The following is a 21079-nucleotide window of genomic DNA, read 5'->3' as shown; positions in this document are numbered from 1 at the left end:
AAAACTCCTCACCGCCTGGAATAATACATGCTTAAAGAAAGATGGTTGTGGTTATTGGAGGTCAGTTACTGCAGCTCTAGAACATTGCTTCAGGAATTACAGAATCGTAGAAAATGTACAACACAGAAGGAAGCTATTCAGCCCTTTGTGTCTTTGCCATTCAAAATAGAACTATTCACCCTAAATCCATCTTCCAGCACTAGATCTGTAGATCCACAGGTCAAGGTTCTTCAAGTGCTTGTTCAAATACTTGCAAACACTGAGGGTTTCTGTCTCTACCAAACTTCCAGGTAGTGAGTTCCAAACCAGCACTATCCTTAGGTGGGAAGGGAGTTTGGAATTCTCTAATATTTCTACCTGTTGCTTAAATTTATGCCCCCTGATTTGATACAACTGTTGTCTTTTTTTTCATGTAGGAATACACTTAAGAGGGAAATCAGGAGGGCAAAAAGTGGACATGAGATAACTTTGGCCGATAAGGTAAAGGAGAATCCAAAGAGATTCTACAGGTATATTAAGAGCAAAAGAATAACTTAGGAGAGAATAGGGCCCCTTAAAAATCAATGAGGTCATCTAAGTGTAGAGCCACAGAAGATGGGTGGGGTCCTAAATGAATATTTCTTGTTTGTATTTGCCATGGAGAAAGACATGGATGCTAGGGAACTCGGGAAGTTAATCATATTTTTCCAAGGAAAACATCCTCAGTGTATCCAAGCTTCCGTATAGCTAAGACTTTCCATTCCTGGCATGATGCTCATAAATCTCCTTGGCAATCATTGCAGTGAAATCACTGTGTGACCAGAACTGTACTCATTGTACACAGTTATGCATAACCTCCCTGCTCTTAAAATCTATGACTTAGCTAACATAGGAAAACGTCCTGTATGCCTTTTTAACCACTTTATTGACTGCTCTCGTTACCTTTAAGGATCTGTGGACATGTGCATCAAGGTCCCCTTGTCCCCCCACAGCACTAAATATCCTTCCATTTATTGTGTATTTTCTTGCATTGTTGCACCTGCTCAAATTCGTCACTTCACATTTGCCATTTATATGTCCAACTAACTGGACCATCTATTTTTTTCCTCGCATCCAAAGCTTTCTTCCTCACTGTCAACCACATTGACTATTTTTGTATCAACTGCAAACTTCTTTATTAAGCCCCCTACATAACAGTCCATGCTGTGAATATAAAAAGCAAGCACTTATTATTGAGGCCTTTGTTACTATGCTGGTACATACCAGCCTTTCAGTCATAAAATTCTTGTTAACCTTTCTGCCGCTAAGCTAATTTTAGATCCAGTTTGCCACCCTCACTTGAATCCTGTAGATTTTTACGTTATGACCATCCTGGCATTTGGGACCTTGTCAAAATCCTCAATAAAATCCATGTAGACTAACACAAATTTATTGACCTTGCTTGTTGCCAGAAATTAAATTAAATCATGTTGATCATTTAGGACATTCCCTTAACAAATTTATGCTGGCTGTTCTTGCTTAATCTGTACCTCTCTAAATGAAGATTTATACTCAGCTAACAACACATACTGTCACAGTATGTTGACGGGCCGACTAGAGGGAATGCCATATTAGATCTAGTATTAGATAATGAACCGGGTCAAGTGACAGATCTCTCAGTGGGCGAGCATTTGGGGGACAGTGACCACCGCTCCCTAACATTTAGCATTGTCATGGACAAGGATAGGAGCAAAGAGGACAGGAAAATATTTAATTGGGGAAGGGCAAATTATGAGGCTATAAGGCTAGAACTTGCGAGTGTGAATTGGGGTGACATTTTTGAAGGGAAATGTACTATGGAGATGTGGTCGTTGTTCAGGGATCTCTTGCAGGATGTTAGGGATAAATTTGTCCCGGTGAAGCAGAGAAAGAATGGCAGGGTGAAAGAACCATGACAAGAGAGATGGAACATCTAGTTAGGAGGAAGGAGGCAGCATACATAAGGTTTAGGCAGCAAGGATCAGATAGGTCTCTTGAATATAGGGTAGCAAGGAAGGAACTTAAGAAGGGGCTGAGGAGAGCTAGAAGGGGACATGAAGAGGCCTTGGCGAGTAGGGTTAAGGAAAACCCCAAGGCATTTTTCACTTATGTGAAGAGCAAAAGGATGACGGGAGTAAAGGTAGGACTGATGAGGGATAAAGGTGGGAAGATGTGCCTGGAAGCTGTGGAAGTGGGTGAGGTCATCAATGAATACTTCCTTCAGTATTCGCCAAGGAGAAGGGCCTATATGACGCTGAGGACAGTGTTGGTAAGGTTAATGTTCTAGAGCATGTTAATATCAAGAGAGAGGATGTGTTGGAGCTGTTAGAAAATATTAGGACAGATAAGTCCCCGGGGCCTGACAGAATATTCCCCAGGCTGCTCCGTGAGGCGAGGGAGGAGATTGCTGAGTCTTTGGCTAGGATCTTTGAGTCCTCGTTGTCCACGGGAATGGTACCGGAGGATTGGTGGATGGCAAATGTTGTGCCCTTATTCAAAAAAGTTAGTAGGGATAGTCCAGGGGATTATAGACCAGTGAGCCTTTACGTCTGTGGTGGGCAAGCTGTTGGAAAGGATTCTTAAAGATAGGATCTATGGGCATTTAGAGAATCATGGTCTGATCAGGGACAGCCAGCATGGCTTTGTGAAGGGCAGATCATGTCTCACAAGCCTGATAGTGTTCTTTGAGGAGGTGCCCACATAGATTGATGAGGGTAGTGCAGTAGATGTGGTCTACATGAATTTTAGTAAGGCATTTGACAAGGTTCCACATGGTAGGCTTCTTCAGAAGGTCAGAGGGCATGGGACCTAGGAAAGCTTGGCCATGTGGATTCAGAATTGGCTTGCCTGTAGAAAGCAGAGGGTTGTGGTGGAGGGAGTGCATTCAGATTGGAGGGCTGTGACTAGCAGTGTCCCACAAGGATCAGTTCTGGGACCTCTGCTTTTCATGATATTTATTAATGACTTGGATGAGGGGGTAGAAGGGTGGGTTGGCAAGTTTGTAGATGACAGAAAGGTTGGTGGTGTTGTGGATAGTAAATAGGGCAGCTTAAAAGTCAACGAGGTCATATATGTGTTGAGCCACAGGAGAATGGGCAAGGTCCTAAACGAATATTTCTTGTCTTTAATTACCATGGAGAAAGGCATGGAACTTGAAACTCTCAACCCTTTCAACTTCCGCACCATTGACATAAACAGGAGCATGTGGACCGCCCCCTTCCTGAAGTCAGTGGCCAGCTCTTTCTAAAGGGAAATTAAGCTGATGAGAAAATTGAAAAAAAGACTTTATGAGCGTCTATAGGTTAGTAAAAAAGGAAAAGGTTAGCTAAATTTAATGTGAATCCCTACAGACTGAAACAGCAGAAAATACACCGGAAAGGGAAAGAAATTAAACAAATATTTTTGCTCGTCTTTATAGAAGAAGACATAGAAAACCTCCCAGAAATAATGGAAAACCAGAGTTTTAGAGTGAATGAGAAGCATTCTACAGGTAGTGAAATTATGGAATTCTTTGCCACGTACAGCTGTGAAGGCCCAATCATTGGGGGTGTTTAAGGAGGAGATAGATAGATATCTAATTAGTCAAGGTATCATGGGATATGGGGACAAGGCCGAAAATTGGGGCTAGATAGGAATAGTTTTAGTATAGCTCATGGAGCAGACTTGATGGGCTGAATGGTCTACTTCTGCTCCTTTGTCTTGTGATCTCAAAGAAATTAGTTTTTGAGAAATTAATGGAACTGAAAAGTAATAAATGCCCTGGACGTGATGGCCTGCATGCTAGAGTTTTGAAGAAAAAGTACTGTGGATATAGTGGATCCAGAATTCCATAGATTCTCGTAAAGTTCTCATAGATTGGAAGGAAGCAAATCTAACTCCACTATTTAAGAAAGGAAGGAAAGTGAAACCAGGGACTAAAGCGCAATTAGTCTGACATCAGTAATAGAGAAAATCCTAGAATCTGTATTAAGGAAGTCACTTAGAAAATAACAAGATTAGGCAGAGTCAGCATGGATTAATGAACAGGAAATCATATTTGACAAATGTGTTAAGAGTTTTTGTTGTTGTTATTAGCAGAATAGAAAACAGCTGATGTGGTTTATTTGGACTTTCATAAGATCTATGAAAAGGCACAGTACCTGATATAATTTGGATAATGTATTGAGGATTGGGCTAATGAACAGAAATGAAGGAGTAACTTTCAAGTTTGGAAGCTGGAGGGATTTCCGGAGAAATTGGCACTGTTCAGTCTATATCAATGACTTAGTGAGGTGATCATGTACAATATATCCAAGTTTGCTCTTAATACAAAGCTAGGTAGAGTTGAGAAGAGGATGCAGAGAGGCTTCAGGGGAACATAGACCAAGTGAATGGTGAAGAGTAAATATGGTTCACTGCCGTTATGTGGGAGCATGGTGAAAGCACACCTGGAGTATTATGTAAAATATTGGTCACCTTATCTGGAGAAGGATGCTATCGAGAATGCTGCAAAAGTTCACCATTCAAGTTCCTGAAATGTTATGTCTGTTGTGAGGAGAGATTGAGTAGGCTAAGCCTCTACTCTCTAGAATTTAAAAGAATAAAGTGATGACCTCATTAAAATCAGGACTAGACAGAGTAGATGCAAGAAGGATCCTTCCCTTGGCTTAGGAGTCTAGATCTGGGCTTCTCGTGCTCAAAGTAATGGTAGGCTACGCAAATCTGAAGTAAGAGGAAATTTCTTCACTGACGCTGCTGAACTTTTGGAATCCTCTATCCTTGAGGGGTGGGGAAGCTAAGTTATTGATTACATTTGAAACACATATCAATAGATTTCTGGACATTAAAGGAATCAAGTGATGTAAAGAAAGATCAGGAAAATTGTCTTGGAGATGGAAGTCCAGCGATGATCTCATTCAGTGACAGAGCAGACTTGAGGGGCCAAATGGGGTACTTTTCCTTTTTCTTATGTTCTTATTTCATTATGGACAAGGATATGGCAAATGGAATATAATGTGGTAAAATGTAATGTCATCCACTTTGGTAGAAAAATAGAAAGGTGATATATTTTTTAAATGGTGAGATATTAGAAGACGTTGGGATACACAAATCACTGAAAGTACAGCAAGCAATTAGGAAGGCAAACAATATATTTACTTTCATAGCAGAAGATTTGAGAACAAGCCCAAAGACATTTTGCTCCTATTATACAGAGCGCTAATGAGACTGCCTCTGGAATATTGTAAATAGGTCTCATCTCCCTGCTTAAGGAAGGATGTACATATGATGGAAAGAGTGCCATGGACATTCACCAGATTGTTTCCTGGCATGCCACCTTTGCCTTATGAGGAGAGCTTAAGCAGACTTGGCCTGTACACTCTTGTTTTTAGAGGGAAAAAGAGCTCACTAAAACATACAAAATTCTTACAGGACTTAACAGGGTAGATATAGAATTGATGACTCCTCTGGATATGGTGACTGGACCAGGTATTTGCACTGTCATAATAAGGAGTTGGCTACTGAGGACAAGATGAGAAAACATCTTCACCCTGAGGGTGGTGAATCTTTGAAATTCTCAACCTAAGAGAGTTATGGAGGATAAGCTGCTGTGTAAGTTCAAGACAGAGTCATAGAGTCTTACAGCATGGAAACAGGCCCTTCGGCCCAACTCGTCCATGCTGACTATATTGCCTACGATCTAGTCCGATCTGCTGGCGTTTGGCCTATAGCTCTCTAACTCTCTCCTATCCATGTACTTATCTAGATGGCTTTTAAACGTTGCTAATGTGCCTGCCTCAACCACTATTTCTGGCAGCTCATTCCAAATACGCACCACCTTTTCCATCAAGAAGCTACCACTGATGCCCCTTTTAAATCTCTCACCTCTGATCTTAAACCTATGTCCTTATTTTTAGCACCCCCTCCCTGGGAAAATGACTATGTGCTTTCACCCTGTCTATGCCCCTGATGATCTTGTATACCTCTATCAAGTCACCCCTCAATCGCCTACATTCCAGGGAATAAAGTCTTAGCCTACACAACCTCTCCTTGCAACTCAGGTCCGAAGTCTGGATAACATCCTGGTAAATCTTTTCTGCACTCTTTCTAGTTTAATAACGATCTTTCCTATAACAGGGTGATCAAAACTGTACACAATACTCCAAGTGAGGCCTCACCAACATCTTATATAACTTCCCAACTCCTATACTCAATGCCTCGAGCGATGAAGGCTAGTGTGCCAAATGCCTTTTTCACCACCCTATTTACCTGTGACGCTGCTTTCAGTGTAATATGCATTCCTAGGTCTCTCTGTTTCATAACGCTCCCCTGGGCCCTACCATTCACTGTATAAATCCTACCCTGGTTTGATCTCCCAAAATGCATAATCTCACACTTATCTGGATTGAAAGCCATTTGCCAATCCTCAGCCCTCTTACCCAGCTGATCAAGATCACCCAGTAATTTTTCATAAACTTCTACACTGTCTACAACCCCAGCTATTTCACTATCATTTGTAAACTTACTAACCATGCCTTGTACATTTACATCCAAATTGTTTATCTTATTACAAACAACAAAGGTCCCAGCACTAACCCCTGCTGCACACCAAAAAATATGGGCTTCCAATCCAAGAAACAACCCTTGATGATCACCGTCTGCTTCCTACCATGTGCCAATTATGAATCCAATCGGTTATCACACCCTGGATCCCAATGCGATCTAACTTTCCAGACTAGCCTGCCATGAGAGACCTCGTCAAAGGCCTTGCTAAAGTCTATGTAGACAACATCCACAGCCCTACCCTCATCTACCCTCTTGGTTACCTCCTCGAAAAACTCCAAGAGATTTGTCAGACACGACTTCCCACACACAAAGCCGTGCTGACTGTCCCAAATCAGACCCTGTCTCTCCAAATGTTGGTAAATCCTGTCCCTCAAAATCCCCTCTAGCAATTTACCCACCACCAATGTCAGCTTCGCTGGCCTATAGTTTCCTGGCTTGTTTTTGCTACCCTTTTTAAACAATGGTAGCACATTGGTCACTCTCCAGTCCTCCAGAACCTCACCTGTGGCCAAAGATGAAGCAAAAATCTCAGCAAGGGCCTCCACAGTTTCTTTTCTAGTTTGAAAATGCACCAGGTCAGGCCTTGGGGATTTATCCATCCTAATGCACTTTAAGGCCTCCAATACCTCCTCCCTGCTAATTTGTATGTGGTCCAAGACATCACCACTCATTTCCTTAGCTTCCATTGTTTTCTCCACAGTAAAAACTGAAGAGAAATATTCAATAAAAATCTTTCCCATTTCCTTTGGTTCCACATACAGATGGCCCTGCTGATCTTTAAGAGGACCTATTCTCTCCCAAGCCACCCCTTTACTCTGAATATACCTATAGAATCTCTTAGGAATTTGCCTCACCTTGCCCGCCAGATCCTTCTCATATCCTAACTTTTCTCTTAGGTGCACTGCTACATTTCTTGTCGTCAAGAGATTCACTAGTTCCCAATTGCTTATGCGCAGTGTATGCCTCCTTTTTCTTAACCAGAGCCTCAATATCTCTTGTCAACCAGGGTTCCCTAAACCTGCCAGCCTTGCCCTTCACCCTAAACAGGAACATGCAGGCCCTGAACTGTTGACATAACACTTAAAAGCTTCCCACTTGGCAGACGTTCCTTTCCCTGTAAACAATCTTGCCCAATCAACCACTACTAGATCCCACCTAATGGCTCCAAAAGTTGCTGTGCTCCAGTTCAGGACAGAGATTGATAGCTTTTTGATATTGGTACCACAGGATGTGGATTTACTGCAGGAAAATGGTGCTAATGTAAAAGATCTTCCATTTGTGCAGGTAAAGAAGTATGAACGGTGTGCATCTTACTTCGTCTTCAAATGAAATTTGATTTTCTCCCATCCCCAGTCCCCCAGTGATCTCAGTTTGAAAAATCTACAAGTAGATGACAGAGATTTTTTCAAATCTTCCTGTTATGGTTCAAGACTGAAACAAATAATGTTACTTGAGGGAAAATAATTTGCAAGGCTGTGGGGAAGTGGGACAAATTCAATTGCTCTGCATAGGACTGGCATGGACAAATAGTCCCTTGTTCTCTAATAATTCTACAATTTAAATCTGAGTGAGTCAGACTAATTAAATTAAGATTTTAAAAACTGTCTGCTGCTTGGTCATTGGCTTGTCCTTGGCCATTTCACAATGGGAGATGTCCTGAGTTCTGTGAATGATATAATTTACTGAGAGCTCTTTAACCACTTGCACAAAAGAAACAATGTTCCGGCTGGATCAAAAACTGCAAATATCTTACTCTGAAACAAAAAGAGAAAATGCTGCAAGCATTTGGCAAGTCAAGCAGCATCAGTGAGGAGAGAAGTGGAGTTATATTCCACATCAAGGATGCTCATCAAAACTGGAAAAGTGAGAAAACAAATGTGTTTTAAATTAAAGAGAGGGAGAGAATGAAGAAAGCAGAGGAAATGTCCATGATAGGGTGCATGAACTGGAGCAGCCATATACACAAAATGGCTACAGGAGCAGGTCAGAGGCTGGGAATCCTTCAGCTCCTAACTCCCCAAAGCCTGTCCACCATCTACAAGGCTCAAGTCAGGAGTGTGATGGAACACTCCCCACTTGCCTGGATGAGTGCAGTTTCAACAACACTCAAGAAGCTCGACACCAGGACATAGCAGCCTGCTTGATAAGCATCCCATCCACAACCATTCACTCACTCCATCACCAATGCATAGTAGCAGCAGTTTGTACCATCTACGGGACACACTGCAGCAATTCACCAAGACTCCTTAGGCAGCACCTTCCAAACCCACGACCTCTACCAGCTAAAATGACAAGGGCAGTGAAAGCAAAGGAACACCACCAAATCCATCGACTGTCCATTTCCCTCCATAGACGCTGCCTGACCTGCTGAGTTCCTCCAGCATTTTGTGTGTTGCACCACCACCAAGAAGTTGTCCTTCATGCCACACAACATCCTGACTTGGAAATATACCACCGTTCCCTCACCATTGCTGGGTCAAGGAACAGAACTCCCTCCCTAACAGCATCTTGTGTATACCCACACCTCTAGGACTGCAGCTGTTCAAGAAGGCATCTCACCACCACTTCTCAAGAGCAACTAGGGATGGGCAATTAAACACTGGCTCAGCCTGTGAAATCCACCTCCCTTGAATGAATAATAAAGTCAAGGTAACAATTACCCTCACATCCAGCAGTTAGGGACAGAGAGAAAAAAGGAACACATTGAAAGAGAAAAGTAGTTTCATTAGTGAAGAGAGAAAAAGGGTGATTGCCTGAAATTATTAAATTCAATATTAGGCAACGTTCCAGTATTGACTTACATGATGTATTGAAGATGTTGAGAAACAATTTATTGAACCGAAATTCAGCTGATCAACATCTGTGACAAATTTAGACGTTTGTCGTATGAAATTATTGTAACCCTTTTTTTAAAACAAAAAGTCTGATAAAGGTAAGTTCAATAGTAAAATAAAAAGGAATTGGATAAATATTTAAAGGGGATAATCTTCCAGGCTATAGGCAAAGGAGAACTACTTGGTGCGCTCTTCCAAAGAGCTGGAAAGCCACGATAGGCCAAATAGCCTCCTGTTCTACACGATTATGCTAAATTGTAAAAATAAATGAGCAGAGGCCATCGTTCTCAATCTTTAATTCTGTTTCTTGTGACAATAATAAATCAATTATCAACTACTTCCTGAAGATTACGGCATTTTTGTCTTATTTCAGATTTCCTGCAATAGTTTGGTTTTCCGCATAATTCTACTGGCAACAAACACAATTTGCGACGTGCAGTCATGGGGGTTGGTAATATCCACAACTAAATCCTCTGCTGTCAACTCGTTCTGTGGTCGGCACTATTTCTTTGAGTCAAGGACTTTGAAGACAGACACTGATCTGAGAGCGAAATGGGCAAGAATGTGTGAGAAGGAATGATTCTCGGCATAATCCAGATTCCTTTAGCTTTTTACATGGCCTTCAAAGGCCAAGTCGCTGGAACCAAGGTACGATACTGGGAGATGGGCGGATTGTTCTCTTCTCTTTTGATCAAAGTGACTGGTAGAGCCCAACCCCTCTCATCCTCTGCTGGGAGCGGAAGTAGCCATTTCACACTTTCCTCGTCCGAACAACGAATTAATGACCCTCTTCTTCCCGATGGGTGCATTAACGGGCTGTGCATATCTTTAAAGAGCATTGGAATATAGTGAAAACAGCAAAATATTAGGCAAATACATATAGGGAAAGAACTAAACTGGTTTCCAAAACCGATTACAACGTCATATATTCATAAGGCATTGATTCGCTACGCAGGATTTTTTGACCAATGCTTACTCCTAAGCTATAAGTATCCCGAGAAATATGTTCCATGAATGTGGAAAAAAGAATGCATTTCTCCTTACTTTTGCAACAGACCCGTGTTACCTGGGGGTGGGGAGGGCATCATCTGCTTACAAGTGTAGGCGTCCTCTCTCGCGTTAGTTGTGGGCATTGCATAATTGTGTAAGACTGAGAGATTACAGAGTCAAAATGTTTTTGTGCTGTTTTTTTTATAATATTTCGTAGTTTAACAAATATTCAAAGCTAAGCATTCTTCCGAAAGCTATTTTTGATATTTTGGGAAAATGCAATAATTTTCCCTCGAAGTCCACAAAAAGCGAAAATATTCAGTAAATTATTCCCAATAATAAACACACGAGAAATCCCGGCTGGAGATCAACAAAATGTGTTCAAAAGTCAGACGTTCATAATTCCATAGATTTTAATCTACTGTTATGGGAGCGACATCCTTGCTGGAGAGAAATGGCAAGTGTGGCACAAGAAATTACATATAATTACCGGTGTAGGGTGACCATGGAGACAAAATGATGTCATTATTTTTCGTTTTTCAGCTGTAGGCTGCTGAGTTCACCATCATTTGGCTTGTGGTGTGAATGTGGATATTCTTGCCTGGATATTTTTAATTGGTTGTAGAATCATTATTAGTTTCATATTAATAATGTCACATATTGGGAAATGGTTTATTGTACTTGCATGCACAAGCAACCCATTACATGCACCTTTTTGTTCAGCAGGGCTCTGACTCATTGGGCCTGCCAGTACAGTTGACAGGGGAGATTGCGCTCTGATTACTACCTTGCTTTCTTGGATATTCGCATTAGCTGCATTTCAGAGAGTAGCTACCAGCCCCTGAGTGAGAGGGTTATAGGTTCAATCTTGATTGACAATCCCAGTGTACTATTGAAGAAATGTCACTGTGGGAGATACACTACCTTCCATACATGATGTTCAATTGTGAAACAAATCTGTGTTTTCTGAGATGGAGAAGAGCAGGGAAGTGCTTCTTGGTGTCCTGTATCTTTCTTGCAACATCTAAAACAATATTTAGTCCTTGCTTTCCTTGTTTTTTCATTTCCTACATTTACCACAATGACCACACCACAAATGTTCGAAAGTGGTACTAATGAATATTGTTTTATGAATGCTAATTCAGAAAGCATCATTTGGCAGGAAGTGCAAAGAATGGTGTGTTGGACACCCTTCCTAATTTTGTGTATTGGTGGTGCCCCCCAACAATGAAGTAAAGCGGAGATTGAGAATTTAGAAAAGGGGGGAGTCTTTTTTTTCCTATGGTACTTCATGATGATTTTTTAACATTCAACACCACCTCCCATTGAATTTAAAACTATCTGCCTCTGCCACTCAAATTCAGATAACACACTAACTGCAAAGGGCACTTTTGTCGCTTTAGGTACAAAGGAAAATAAAATTCCCTTTGTGAAAAACTCTACTCCAACACTGCCTGCCAACATGTGCAATATTTCCTGTGTGTGACTAGGTCATAAATTTGACCTTGGAATTCTGAACCTCCTCCTTGGCATAATGTGATTGTTCTTTTAACATCACAAAATGTAGTGCTGGGGGAGACCACTTAAGCCCATTGCTAGTGCAGGTTTTATAACTGGAGATAGCCACTCCAAGTTTAGTTCTCTGATCTTCCTCATTATACTACTGGAGTCTTGGAGTCTTAGAGTCATACAGCATGGAAACAGGCCCTTTGCCCCACAAGAGTGTGGTAACGTGTGATCTAGTTACTGAATTAAGAGACGTTGACTGTTGTTTTGAAGGCTTGAGGCCTAATCCCACAATGGTAACTGGGTATTAATATTACTCCTGACCCATTAATGTGGTCAGTCTCATTTCCTCTCTGAAATGGCCTACATAAATTCTGGGCTTGTCATTCACGATTTCAGCTTGTTCTGAAGCACTTTACATTGAATATAGAACACAGCACAGTCCAGGCCCTTCGGCCCATAATGTTGTGCTGACATCTTATCCTGCTTTAAGATCTATCTAACTCTTCCCTCCCACATAGCCCCCCCATTTCTCTATCATTCATGTGTCTACCTAAGAGTCTCTTAAATGTCCCTAATGTAGCTGCCCCCACAACCTCTGCTGGCAATGCGTTCTACGCACCCATCACTCTCTGTGTAAAGAACGTACCACGACATCCCCCTTATACCTTCCTCCAATCACCTTAAAATCATGTCCCCTCGTGTTAGCCATTGTTGCACTGGGAAAAAGTCTCTGACTGTCCACTCAATCTATGCCTCTTATCATCTTGTACACCTCTATCAAGTTACCTCTCATCCTCCTTCTCTCCAAAGAGAAAAGCCCTAACTCGCTCAACCTGTCCTCATAAGATATGCTCTCCAATCCAGGCAACATCCTGGTAAATCTCCTCTGCACTCTCTCGAAAGCTTCCATGTCCTTCCCATAATGAAGCAACCAGAAATTAACAATGTACTCCAAGTGTGTCTAACCAGAGTTCTACAGAGCTGCAACATTACCTCGCGGCTCTTGAACTCAGTACCCTGACTAATGAAGGCCAACACACCATACGCCTTCTTAATAACCCTATGGACCTGCGTGGGAACCTTGAGGGATCTATGGACATGGACCCCAAGATCCCTCTGTTTCTCCACACTGCTAAGAGTCCTGCCATTAACCTTGTATTCTGCCTTCAAATTCGATCTTCCGAAGCGTATCACTTCACACTTTTCCGGGTTGAACTCTATCTGTCGCTTCTCAGCCCAGCTCTGCATTCTATCAATATCCTGTTGAATCTACATCAACCTTCTGCACAATCCACAACACCACCAACCTTTGTATCATCAGCAAACTTACCAACCCACCCTTCCACATCCTCATCCAAGTCATTTATAAAAATCACAAAGAGCAGGAGTCCCAGAACAGATCCCTGTGGACCACTGGTCACCGACCTCCAGGCAGAATACGCTCCATCTACCACCACTCTCTGTCTTCTCTGAGCGAGCCAATTCTGAATCCACACAGCCAAGTTTCACTGAATCCCATCCCTCCTGACTTTTTGGATAAGCCTTCCATGAGGAACCTTATCAAACGCCTTACTAAAATCCATGTACACCATATCCACTGCTCTACCTTCATCAATGTGCTTTGTCACATCCTCAAAGAATTCAATCAGGCTCATGACGCACGACCTGCCCCTCATAAAGCTATGCTGACTGCCCCTAATCAGCCTGTGCTTCTCCAAATGCCCATAAATCCTGTCTCTAAGAATCTTCTCCAGTAATTTGCCCACCACTGAAGTAAGACTCATTGGCCTGTAATTCCCAGGGTTATCCTTACTCCCTTTCTTAAAAAAAAGAACAACATTTGCCACCCTCCAATCACCTGGCACTACTTCTGTGGTCAGTGAGGACACAAAGATCATCGCCAAAGGCACAGCAATCTCTTCCCTCACTTCCCATAATAACCTTGGATATATCCCATCCGGCCCTAGTGACTTACCTATCCTAATGTTTTTCAAAGTTACAGCACATCATCTTTCCTCACATCGACATGCCCTAGCCTATCAGCTTGTCATATGCCATCCTCACAAACGTCAAGGTCTCTCTCTCTGGTGAATACTGAAGCAAAGTATTCATTAAGGACCTCCTCTACCTCTTCTAACTCCAGGCAAATGTTTCCTCTTTTATCCCTGATTGGTCCTACCCTCACTCTAGTCATCTCCCAATTCTTCACATACATGTAGAACGCCTTGAGGTTTTCCATGATCCTACTCGCCAAGGACTTCTCATGCCCCCTTCTAGCTCTCCTCAGTCCATTCTTAAGCTCTCTCCTGGCTACCTTGTAACTTTCCAGAGCCCTGTCTGATCCTTGCTTTCTAAACCTCAGGTAAGCTTCTTTCTTCCTCTTGACAAGATATTGTATGTCTCTTGTCAACCACGGTTCCTTCACTCTACCATCCTTACCCTGCCTCTATGGGACAAACCTATTCAGAAGCCCATGCAAGTACTCCCTAAACAACCTCCACATTTCTGCTGTGCAGTTCCCCAAGAACATTTGTTCCCAATTTGCGCTCCCAAGTTCCTGCCTAATAGTATCATAATTCCTCCTCCCCCAGTTAAATACTTTCCTATATCATCTGCTCCATCCCTCTCCAACGCTATGGTAAAGGTCAAGGAGTTATGGTCACTATCTCCAAAATGCTCTCCCTCCGAGATATCTGAGACCTGATTAGGCTCATTGCCTAGTACCAGGTCCAGTATGGCCTCTCCTCTAGTCAACCTGTCCACATACTGTGTCAGGAATCCTTCCTGTACACACCTAACAAACCCTGCCCCATCTATCCCCTTTACACTAAGGAGGTGCCAATCAATATTAGAGAAGTTGAAATTACTCATGACAATAACCCTTTTATTTTTGGACCTCTTCAAAATCTGCCTCCCGATCTACTCCTCAGCGTCTCTGCTGCTACTGGGGGGGGATCTGTAGAATACTCCCAATAGAGTGATCACTCCCTTCCTGTTTCTGACTTCCACCCACACGGACTCAGTGGATGATCCCTCCAGGAAATGAACAATATCCAGGACACCCAGCCCAATATGCAGCAAAGAAACAGACCATTTGGCCCAGATGGGTTTTATGTTCCATTCAAGCTTCCTTCTGCTCTTACTTATCTAATTATATTACTATAACATTCTGGTCCCTTGTCCATTACACCATCTTCCATTAAATTCCTATGCTATTGCCTCTCTGATTTCCAGTGCTATTGTGTGTCACATTTTCAACACTCTTTGGGTAAATAAATTTCTTCTGAATTGTCTATTTAAGTTCTTGGCTTTCTCAAATTGTGACCTGTGGTTTTGCTTTTCTTCAGAATCAGGTTTATTATCACTGACTTGTATGTCATGAAATTTGTTGTTTTGCAGCAGCAGTATGGTGCAAAAACGTAAAATTACTGTAAATTACAAAATAAATAATGCAAAAAAGGGAATAATGATGCCGTGTTCATGGACCGTTCAGAATCTGATGGCGGAGGGGACAAAGCTGTTCCTAAATTGCTGAGTGTGGGACTTCAGTCTCCTGTACCTCTTCCCTGATGGTAGTAACGAGAAGAGGGCATGTCCCAGGTGATGAGGGTCCTTAATGATGGATGCCGCCTTCTTGAGGCACCACCTCTTGAAGATGTCCTTGATGGTGGGGAGGGTTATGCCCATGATGGAGCTGGCTGAGTCTACAACCCTCTGCAGCCTCTTGCGAATTCTGTGCAATGAAACCTCCATACCAGGCTGTGATGCAACCATTCAGAATGCTCTCCACTGTACATCTATAGAAATTTGCAAGTCTTTGGTGACATACCAAATCTCAAACTCCTAATGAAGTAGAGCTGCTGTTGTGCCCTCTTCACGATTGCATCAATGTATTGGGCCCAGGATAGATCCTCCGCGATGTTGGCGCCCAGGAACTTGAAGCTGCTCGCTCTTTCCACCACTGACCCCTCAATGAGGACTGGTGTGTGTTCTCCTGATTTCCCCTTCCTGAAGTCCACAATCAATTCCTTGGTCTTGTTGATGATGAGTGCGAGGTTGTTGTTGCAACACCACTCAACCAGCCAATCTATCTCACTCCTGTACGCCTCCTCTTTGCCACCTGAGATCTACCAACAACAGTAGTGTCATCGGCAACTTGAGATGGCATTTGAGCTGTGTTTGGCCACATAGTCATGAGTGTAGAGAGAGTAGAGCAGTGGGCTAAGCACACATCCTTGAGGTGCACCTGTGTTGACAGGAGGAGAAGTTACTATCGATCCGCACGGACTGTGGTCTCCCGATAAAGAAGTCGAGGATCCAGCTGCAGGGGGAAGTACAGAAGCCCAGATTTTGAAGCTTGTTGATTAATTCTGAGGGAATGATGGTGTTGAATGCCGAGCTGTAATCAAAAAACAGCAGACTGTTGTATATTTTGCTGTTATCTAGGTGCTGCAAAGCAGAGTGGAGCACCAGTGTGATTGTCCACTGTAGACCAGTTGTGGTGGTGGGCAAATTGCAGCAGGTCCAGGTCCTTGCTCAGGCAGGAGTTAATTCTTGCCAAAACCAATCTCTCAAATCACTTCATCACAGTAAATGTGAGTGCTAGCGGGTAATAGTCATTCATTGAGGCAGCTCACTTTGCTCTTCTTGGGCACCACTATGATTGATGCCCTTTTGAAGCAGGTGGGAACCTCAGACCACAGCAGCGAGATGTTAAAGGTATCCTTGAACACTCCAGCCAGTTGGTCGGCACAGGTTTTCAGTACCCAGCCAGGTACACCATTGAGGCCTGATGCCTTGCGATGGTCCACCCTCTTGAAGGATGTTCTGACTTCGGCCTCCAAGCCAGAGATCACAGGGTTGCCAGATGCTGTGGGGATTCGCACAAGTGTAGTGTTATTCTCCCTTTCAAAGTGTGTGTAAAAGGCATTAAGCTCATTAGTGAGTGAAACATCACTGCCATTTATGCTGTTAGGTTTCTCCTTATAGGAAGTAATGGCATGCAAACCCTGCTACAGCTGTCAGGCGTCCAATTGTGTCTCTAGCTTAACACGGAATTGCATTTTTGCTCTCACGATGGCCTTCTGTAGGTCGTACCTGGACTTCTTGTAGGATTCTGAATCGCCAGTCTTGAACGCCACAGATCTAGCCCTCAGCAGGCTGTGAATCTCCTGATTCATCCAGGGCTTCTGGTTTGGGAGAACTCTGTATGTTCTCGAAGACAAACACTTGTCCACGCACATCTTGATAACTCGGTGACACGATCGAGTGTGTTTGCTCCTCTGGTTCCGCAGTGACATATTGGTTCACAAGTGGAATCACTCTGTGTCCATTCTATCAAACACTTTCACAATGTAAAACCCTACATTTAGTTATCTTTCAGGGTTCTCTTAACAAAGAAGACACCCATCTTGTTCATCTCTTTCTGAAAGATATAGCACTGTAGATCTGGTACAATTCTTGGAACTTTCTTTGCGTCCTCTTCTGTGCTTCATTATCTTGAATTCTGAACATTTTAAATCAGTTGAAAAATGTTTATTTTTAAATTTTAAATGAACCTACAATGTATTACTTTTACTGGGGAAAAAGGATAATTAGCCCTATTTTAATTTAGTCCTTTTAGAAGATTCAGAAAGCTAACTTTTAAATTTATTTTCATAAAAAAATTATTCACATGATGTGGTGGTTAAGCAAGAGGGTGGTTGGAATCTGGAACACACTGCCTGAAGGATGGTGGAGGCAGAGACTCTCACAACACTCGAATCACCAAGGCACAGAAGGCAATGTACCATGTGCTGGTATACATCAGTCTACTGTTTATCAATTACAGCTCAGCATTCAACACCATCATTCCATCAGAATTAATCAACAAGCTTCAAAACCTGAGCCTCTGCACTCCCTCTGCAACTGGATCCTTGACCCCTTTATCGGAAGACCACAGTCCATGCGGATTGATAGTAATATCTCCTCCTCGCTGACTGTCAACACAGGTGCACCACAAGAGTGTGCGGTTAGCCCACTGCTCTTCTCTCTCTGCACTCACGTCTGAGCAAACTCATCACCAAACTCCGGGACCTGGAATTCAACACCTCCCTCTGCAACTGGATCCTTGACTTACTGACCAACAGACCACAATCAGTGAGGATAGGCAACAATACCTCCAGCACGATTATTCTCAACACTGGTGCCCCAAAAGGCTGTGTCCTCAGCCCTCTACTCTACTCCCTATATACTCATGACTGTGTGGCCAGATTCTGCTCTAACTCCATCTACAAGTTTGCAGGTGATACTATCAAAGTAGGCCGTATCTCAAATAATGATGAGCAGGAGTACAGGAAGGAGATAGAGAGCTTAGTGGCTTGGTGTCATGACAACAACCTTTCCCTCAATGTCAGTGAAACAAAAGAGCTGGTCATTTCCTGAGAGACTTCAGGAAAGGGGGCAGTGTACATGCACCTGTCTACATCAATGGTGATGAGGTCGAGAGGGTTGAGAGCTTCAAGAACATCACCAATTGCCTGTCCTAGTCCAACCACGTAGATGCCATGGCAAAGAAAGCTCACTAGCGCCTCTACTTCCTCAGGAGGCTAAAGAAATGTGGCATGTCCCCTTTGACACTCATCATCTTTTATCGATGCACCGTAGAAAGCATCCTATCTGGATGCATTGTAGCTTGGTATGGCAACTGCTTTGCCCTGGACCGCAAGATTATTTAACGATTAGCATGGACATGGTGGGCTAAAGGGTTGTTTCCGTGCTGTATGATTCTCTGACTCACTTCTCAAAGGACAGTAATGAACCAGAGAGGTTTTTATAATCATCTGATTGTACAAATATTTTACTCCCGATTTCTACAAATATTGGAATTAAAATTTTTTAGCTGTGATGAAGAATTTCAAACTCTTAATGAACAAACAGAGCCCCAGATATAAATTTAGTAACTTAATCACTGTGCCACTGTACACTAATTGCACCAAATGTTTCCACATCTCTGTCATTGCAACGCTAAGATAGTCACTTAAAAGCATATCCTTCCCAATAGTTTTACCTTCTCTCTCCACAGGATGTATTTTGATGTAATGGCTGTCCAAGGTAACAGGTTGCTATGTCAACCTTTAAAAATAAAGATTTAGAAATGCTTCTCAAAATCATGTAAACATTGAAGATAAAATCCTTTCTAAACCCCATGCATGAAACAGACATGAAATATTTTATTGGAGATGATCTTTATTAGAGTGAATAATCCGCAGAATTTTCAAAGCAAGTCAGTTAATAGTCAGGTTTATTGTCATGTGCACAAGTACAGTGAGGTATAGTACAATGAAAAACATGCTTGCAACAGCATCAAAGGCATGTAGGTACAGATTACACACAGAATATAAATTATCCCTAAATTTCACATAAAACTAAACCATACTGTAAAAAAAAGACTGTGCAAACACAGCACTTTAGTGCAAAAAAAAGACACAATCGGTGACAAGGCCATGGTAGAACAAAAGGTGGTCTGAGGTGTTCCATTAGTGAGGTGGGGTTAGGGTTGTGCAGTTAGTTTCAAGAAATGATGGTTGAAGGAAAAAGCCTGTCCCTGAACCTGTTGGTGTGGGACTTAAGGCCTCTGTACCTCCTGCCTGATGGTAGTAGCGAGAAGAAGGCACGGCCTGGATGGTGGGGTTCCTTGATGATAGATGCCACCTTCTTGAGGCAGTGCTTCCTGTAGATGCTGTCAGTGGTGGGGAGGGCTGTGTCCCTAATGCACTGGACTGTGCCCACAACTCTCTGTGAACTCTTGTGTTCCTGTGCATTAGAATTGCCATCCCAGGCCATGATGAGACCATAGAACATAGAACCATGTCTGTGCCGAACATGATACCAAATTAAACTAAATCTTTTCTGCCTGTACATGATCCATATCCTTCTATTTCCTGCATATTCATGTGTCTATCTCATAGCCTCTTAAACCCCACTATCATATCTGCTTCCACCACTACCCCTTACAGCCCATTCCAGGCACCTGCCATTCTCTGTAAAAAAAAACTGCTCCACATATCTCCTCTAAACTCTCACCCTCTCACCCAAATGCATGTCCTCTAGTACATGACATTTCTGCCCTGGGAAGAGGATTCTGACTGTCTACCCTATCCTTTTCATAATTTTACAAACTTCTATCAGGTCTCCCCTCAGCCTCCACTGCTCCAGAGAAAACAACCCTAGCTTGTCCAACCTCTCCTTATAGCACATACCCTCTAATCCAGGCAGCATCCTGGTAAACCTCTTCTGCACCTTCTCAAAAGCCTCCACATCTTTCCTGTAATGGAGCAACCAGAATTAAATGCAATACTCAAATGTGGTCTAACCAGAGTTTTATAAAGCTGTGACGTAACTTCCTGACTCTTGAACTCAATGCCTCAACTAATAAAAGCAAGCATACCATACGCCTTCTTTACCACCCTATCAACTTATGCGGTCACTTTCAGGGAGCAATGCACTTGGGTCCCAAGATCCCTCTGTAAATCAACACCATTAAGGGTCCTGCCATTAACTGTGTACTTTCCCTTTACATTTGATCTCCCAAAGTGCAACACCTCACATTTAGCCAGATTAAACTCCATCTGCCATTTCTTTGCCCATATCTGCAACTAATCTATATCCCGCTGTATCCTTTGGCAATCTTCTACACTATCCACAACACCACCAATCTATCCTATCTATGCCTCTCATAATTTTATATACATCTATCAGGCCTCCCCTCAGCCTCTGACACTCAAGAAAAACAATCCAAGTTTGTCCAACCTTTCCTTATAGCTTATAGCCTCTACTCCAGGCAGCATCCTGGTAAACCTCTTCTGCAACCTTTCCAAAGCCTCCACAGCCATCCTGTAATGGAGCAACGAGAATTGCACAAACCATTTTCCCTTTGCAGAATCCATTTCATATTGTCGATTTCATGTAATTGCTTGGCCACTTTTCACTCTGCCTTTTGGAAGGAAGGTGCATTTCCCTCACCAACTCTCTCTACTACTTTATCAAAAAAAAACTATGAAATTAGGTTGACATGACTTGTTAGATGCATGGAAGCTTAGTGCAGCTGCTACAAAGGTTGAACAGGGAAAGGCCAGAGCTGAGGTCCACTGGATACTGTTGGGGGTGGGGGTAGGGCTTTAGACTGTTCGTACCCAAAACATGGGTGTTAGCAATAATCTGTACTG

At 42.6% G+C, this 21079-nt stretch overlaps 1 protein-coding gene across 2 annotated transcripts in view; it reads left to right on the top strand.

Moving 5' to 3' along the window:
* The first annotated feature begins 9753 nt into the window (after nt 1–9753).
* Nucleotides 9754–21079, top strand: part of LOC127581640 (transmembrane protein 244-like) — a 31701-nt gene continuing 20375 nt past the window's right edge. For both annotated transcript variants that reach the window (XM_052036197.1, XM_052036196.1), the window contains exon 1: nt 9754–10022. In XM_052036197.1, the coding sequence (XP_051892157.1) occupies nt 9951–10022 (72 nt within the window). In that variant the 5' untranslated portion in view covers nt 9754–9950. The remainder of the gene's footprint in view (nt 10023–21079) is intronic.

The sequence above is a fragment of the Pristis pectinata genome, chromosome 22 (assembly GCF_009764475.1).
Source record: "Pristis pectinata isolate sPriPec2 chromosome 22, sPriPec2.1.pri, whole genome shotgun sequence".
NCBI classification, from domain to species: domain Eukaryota; kingdom Metazoa; phylum Chordata; class Chondrichthyes; order Rhinopristiformes; family Pristidae; genus Pristis; species Pristis pectinata.
The sequence above is the reverse complement of the archived record's forward strand: the minus strand, read 5'-3'. Positions and strand labels throughout refer to the sequence as shown.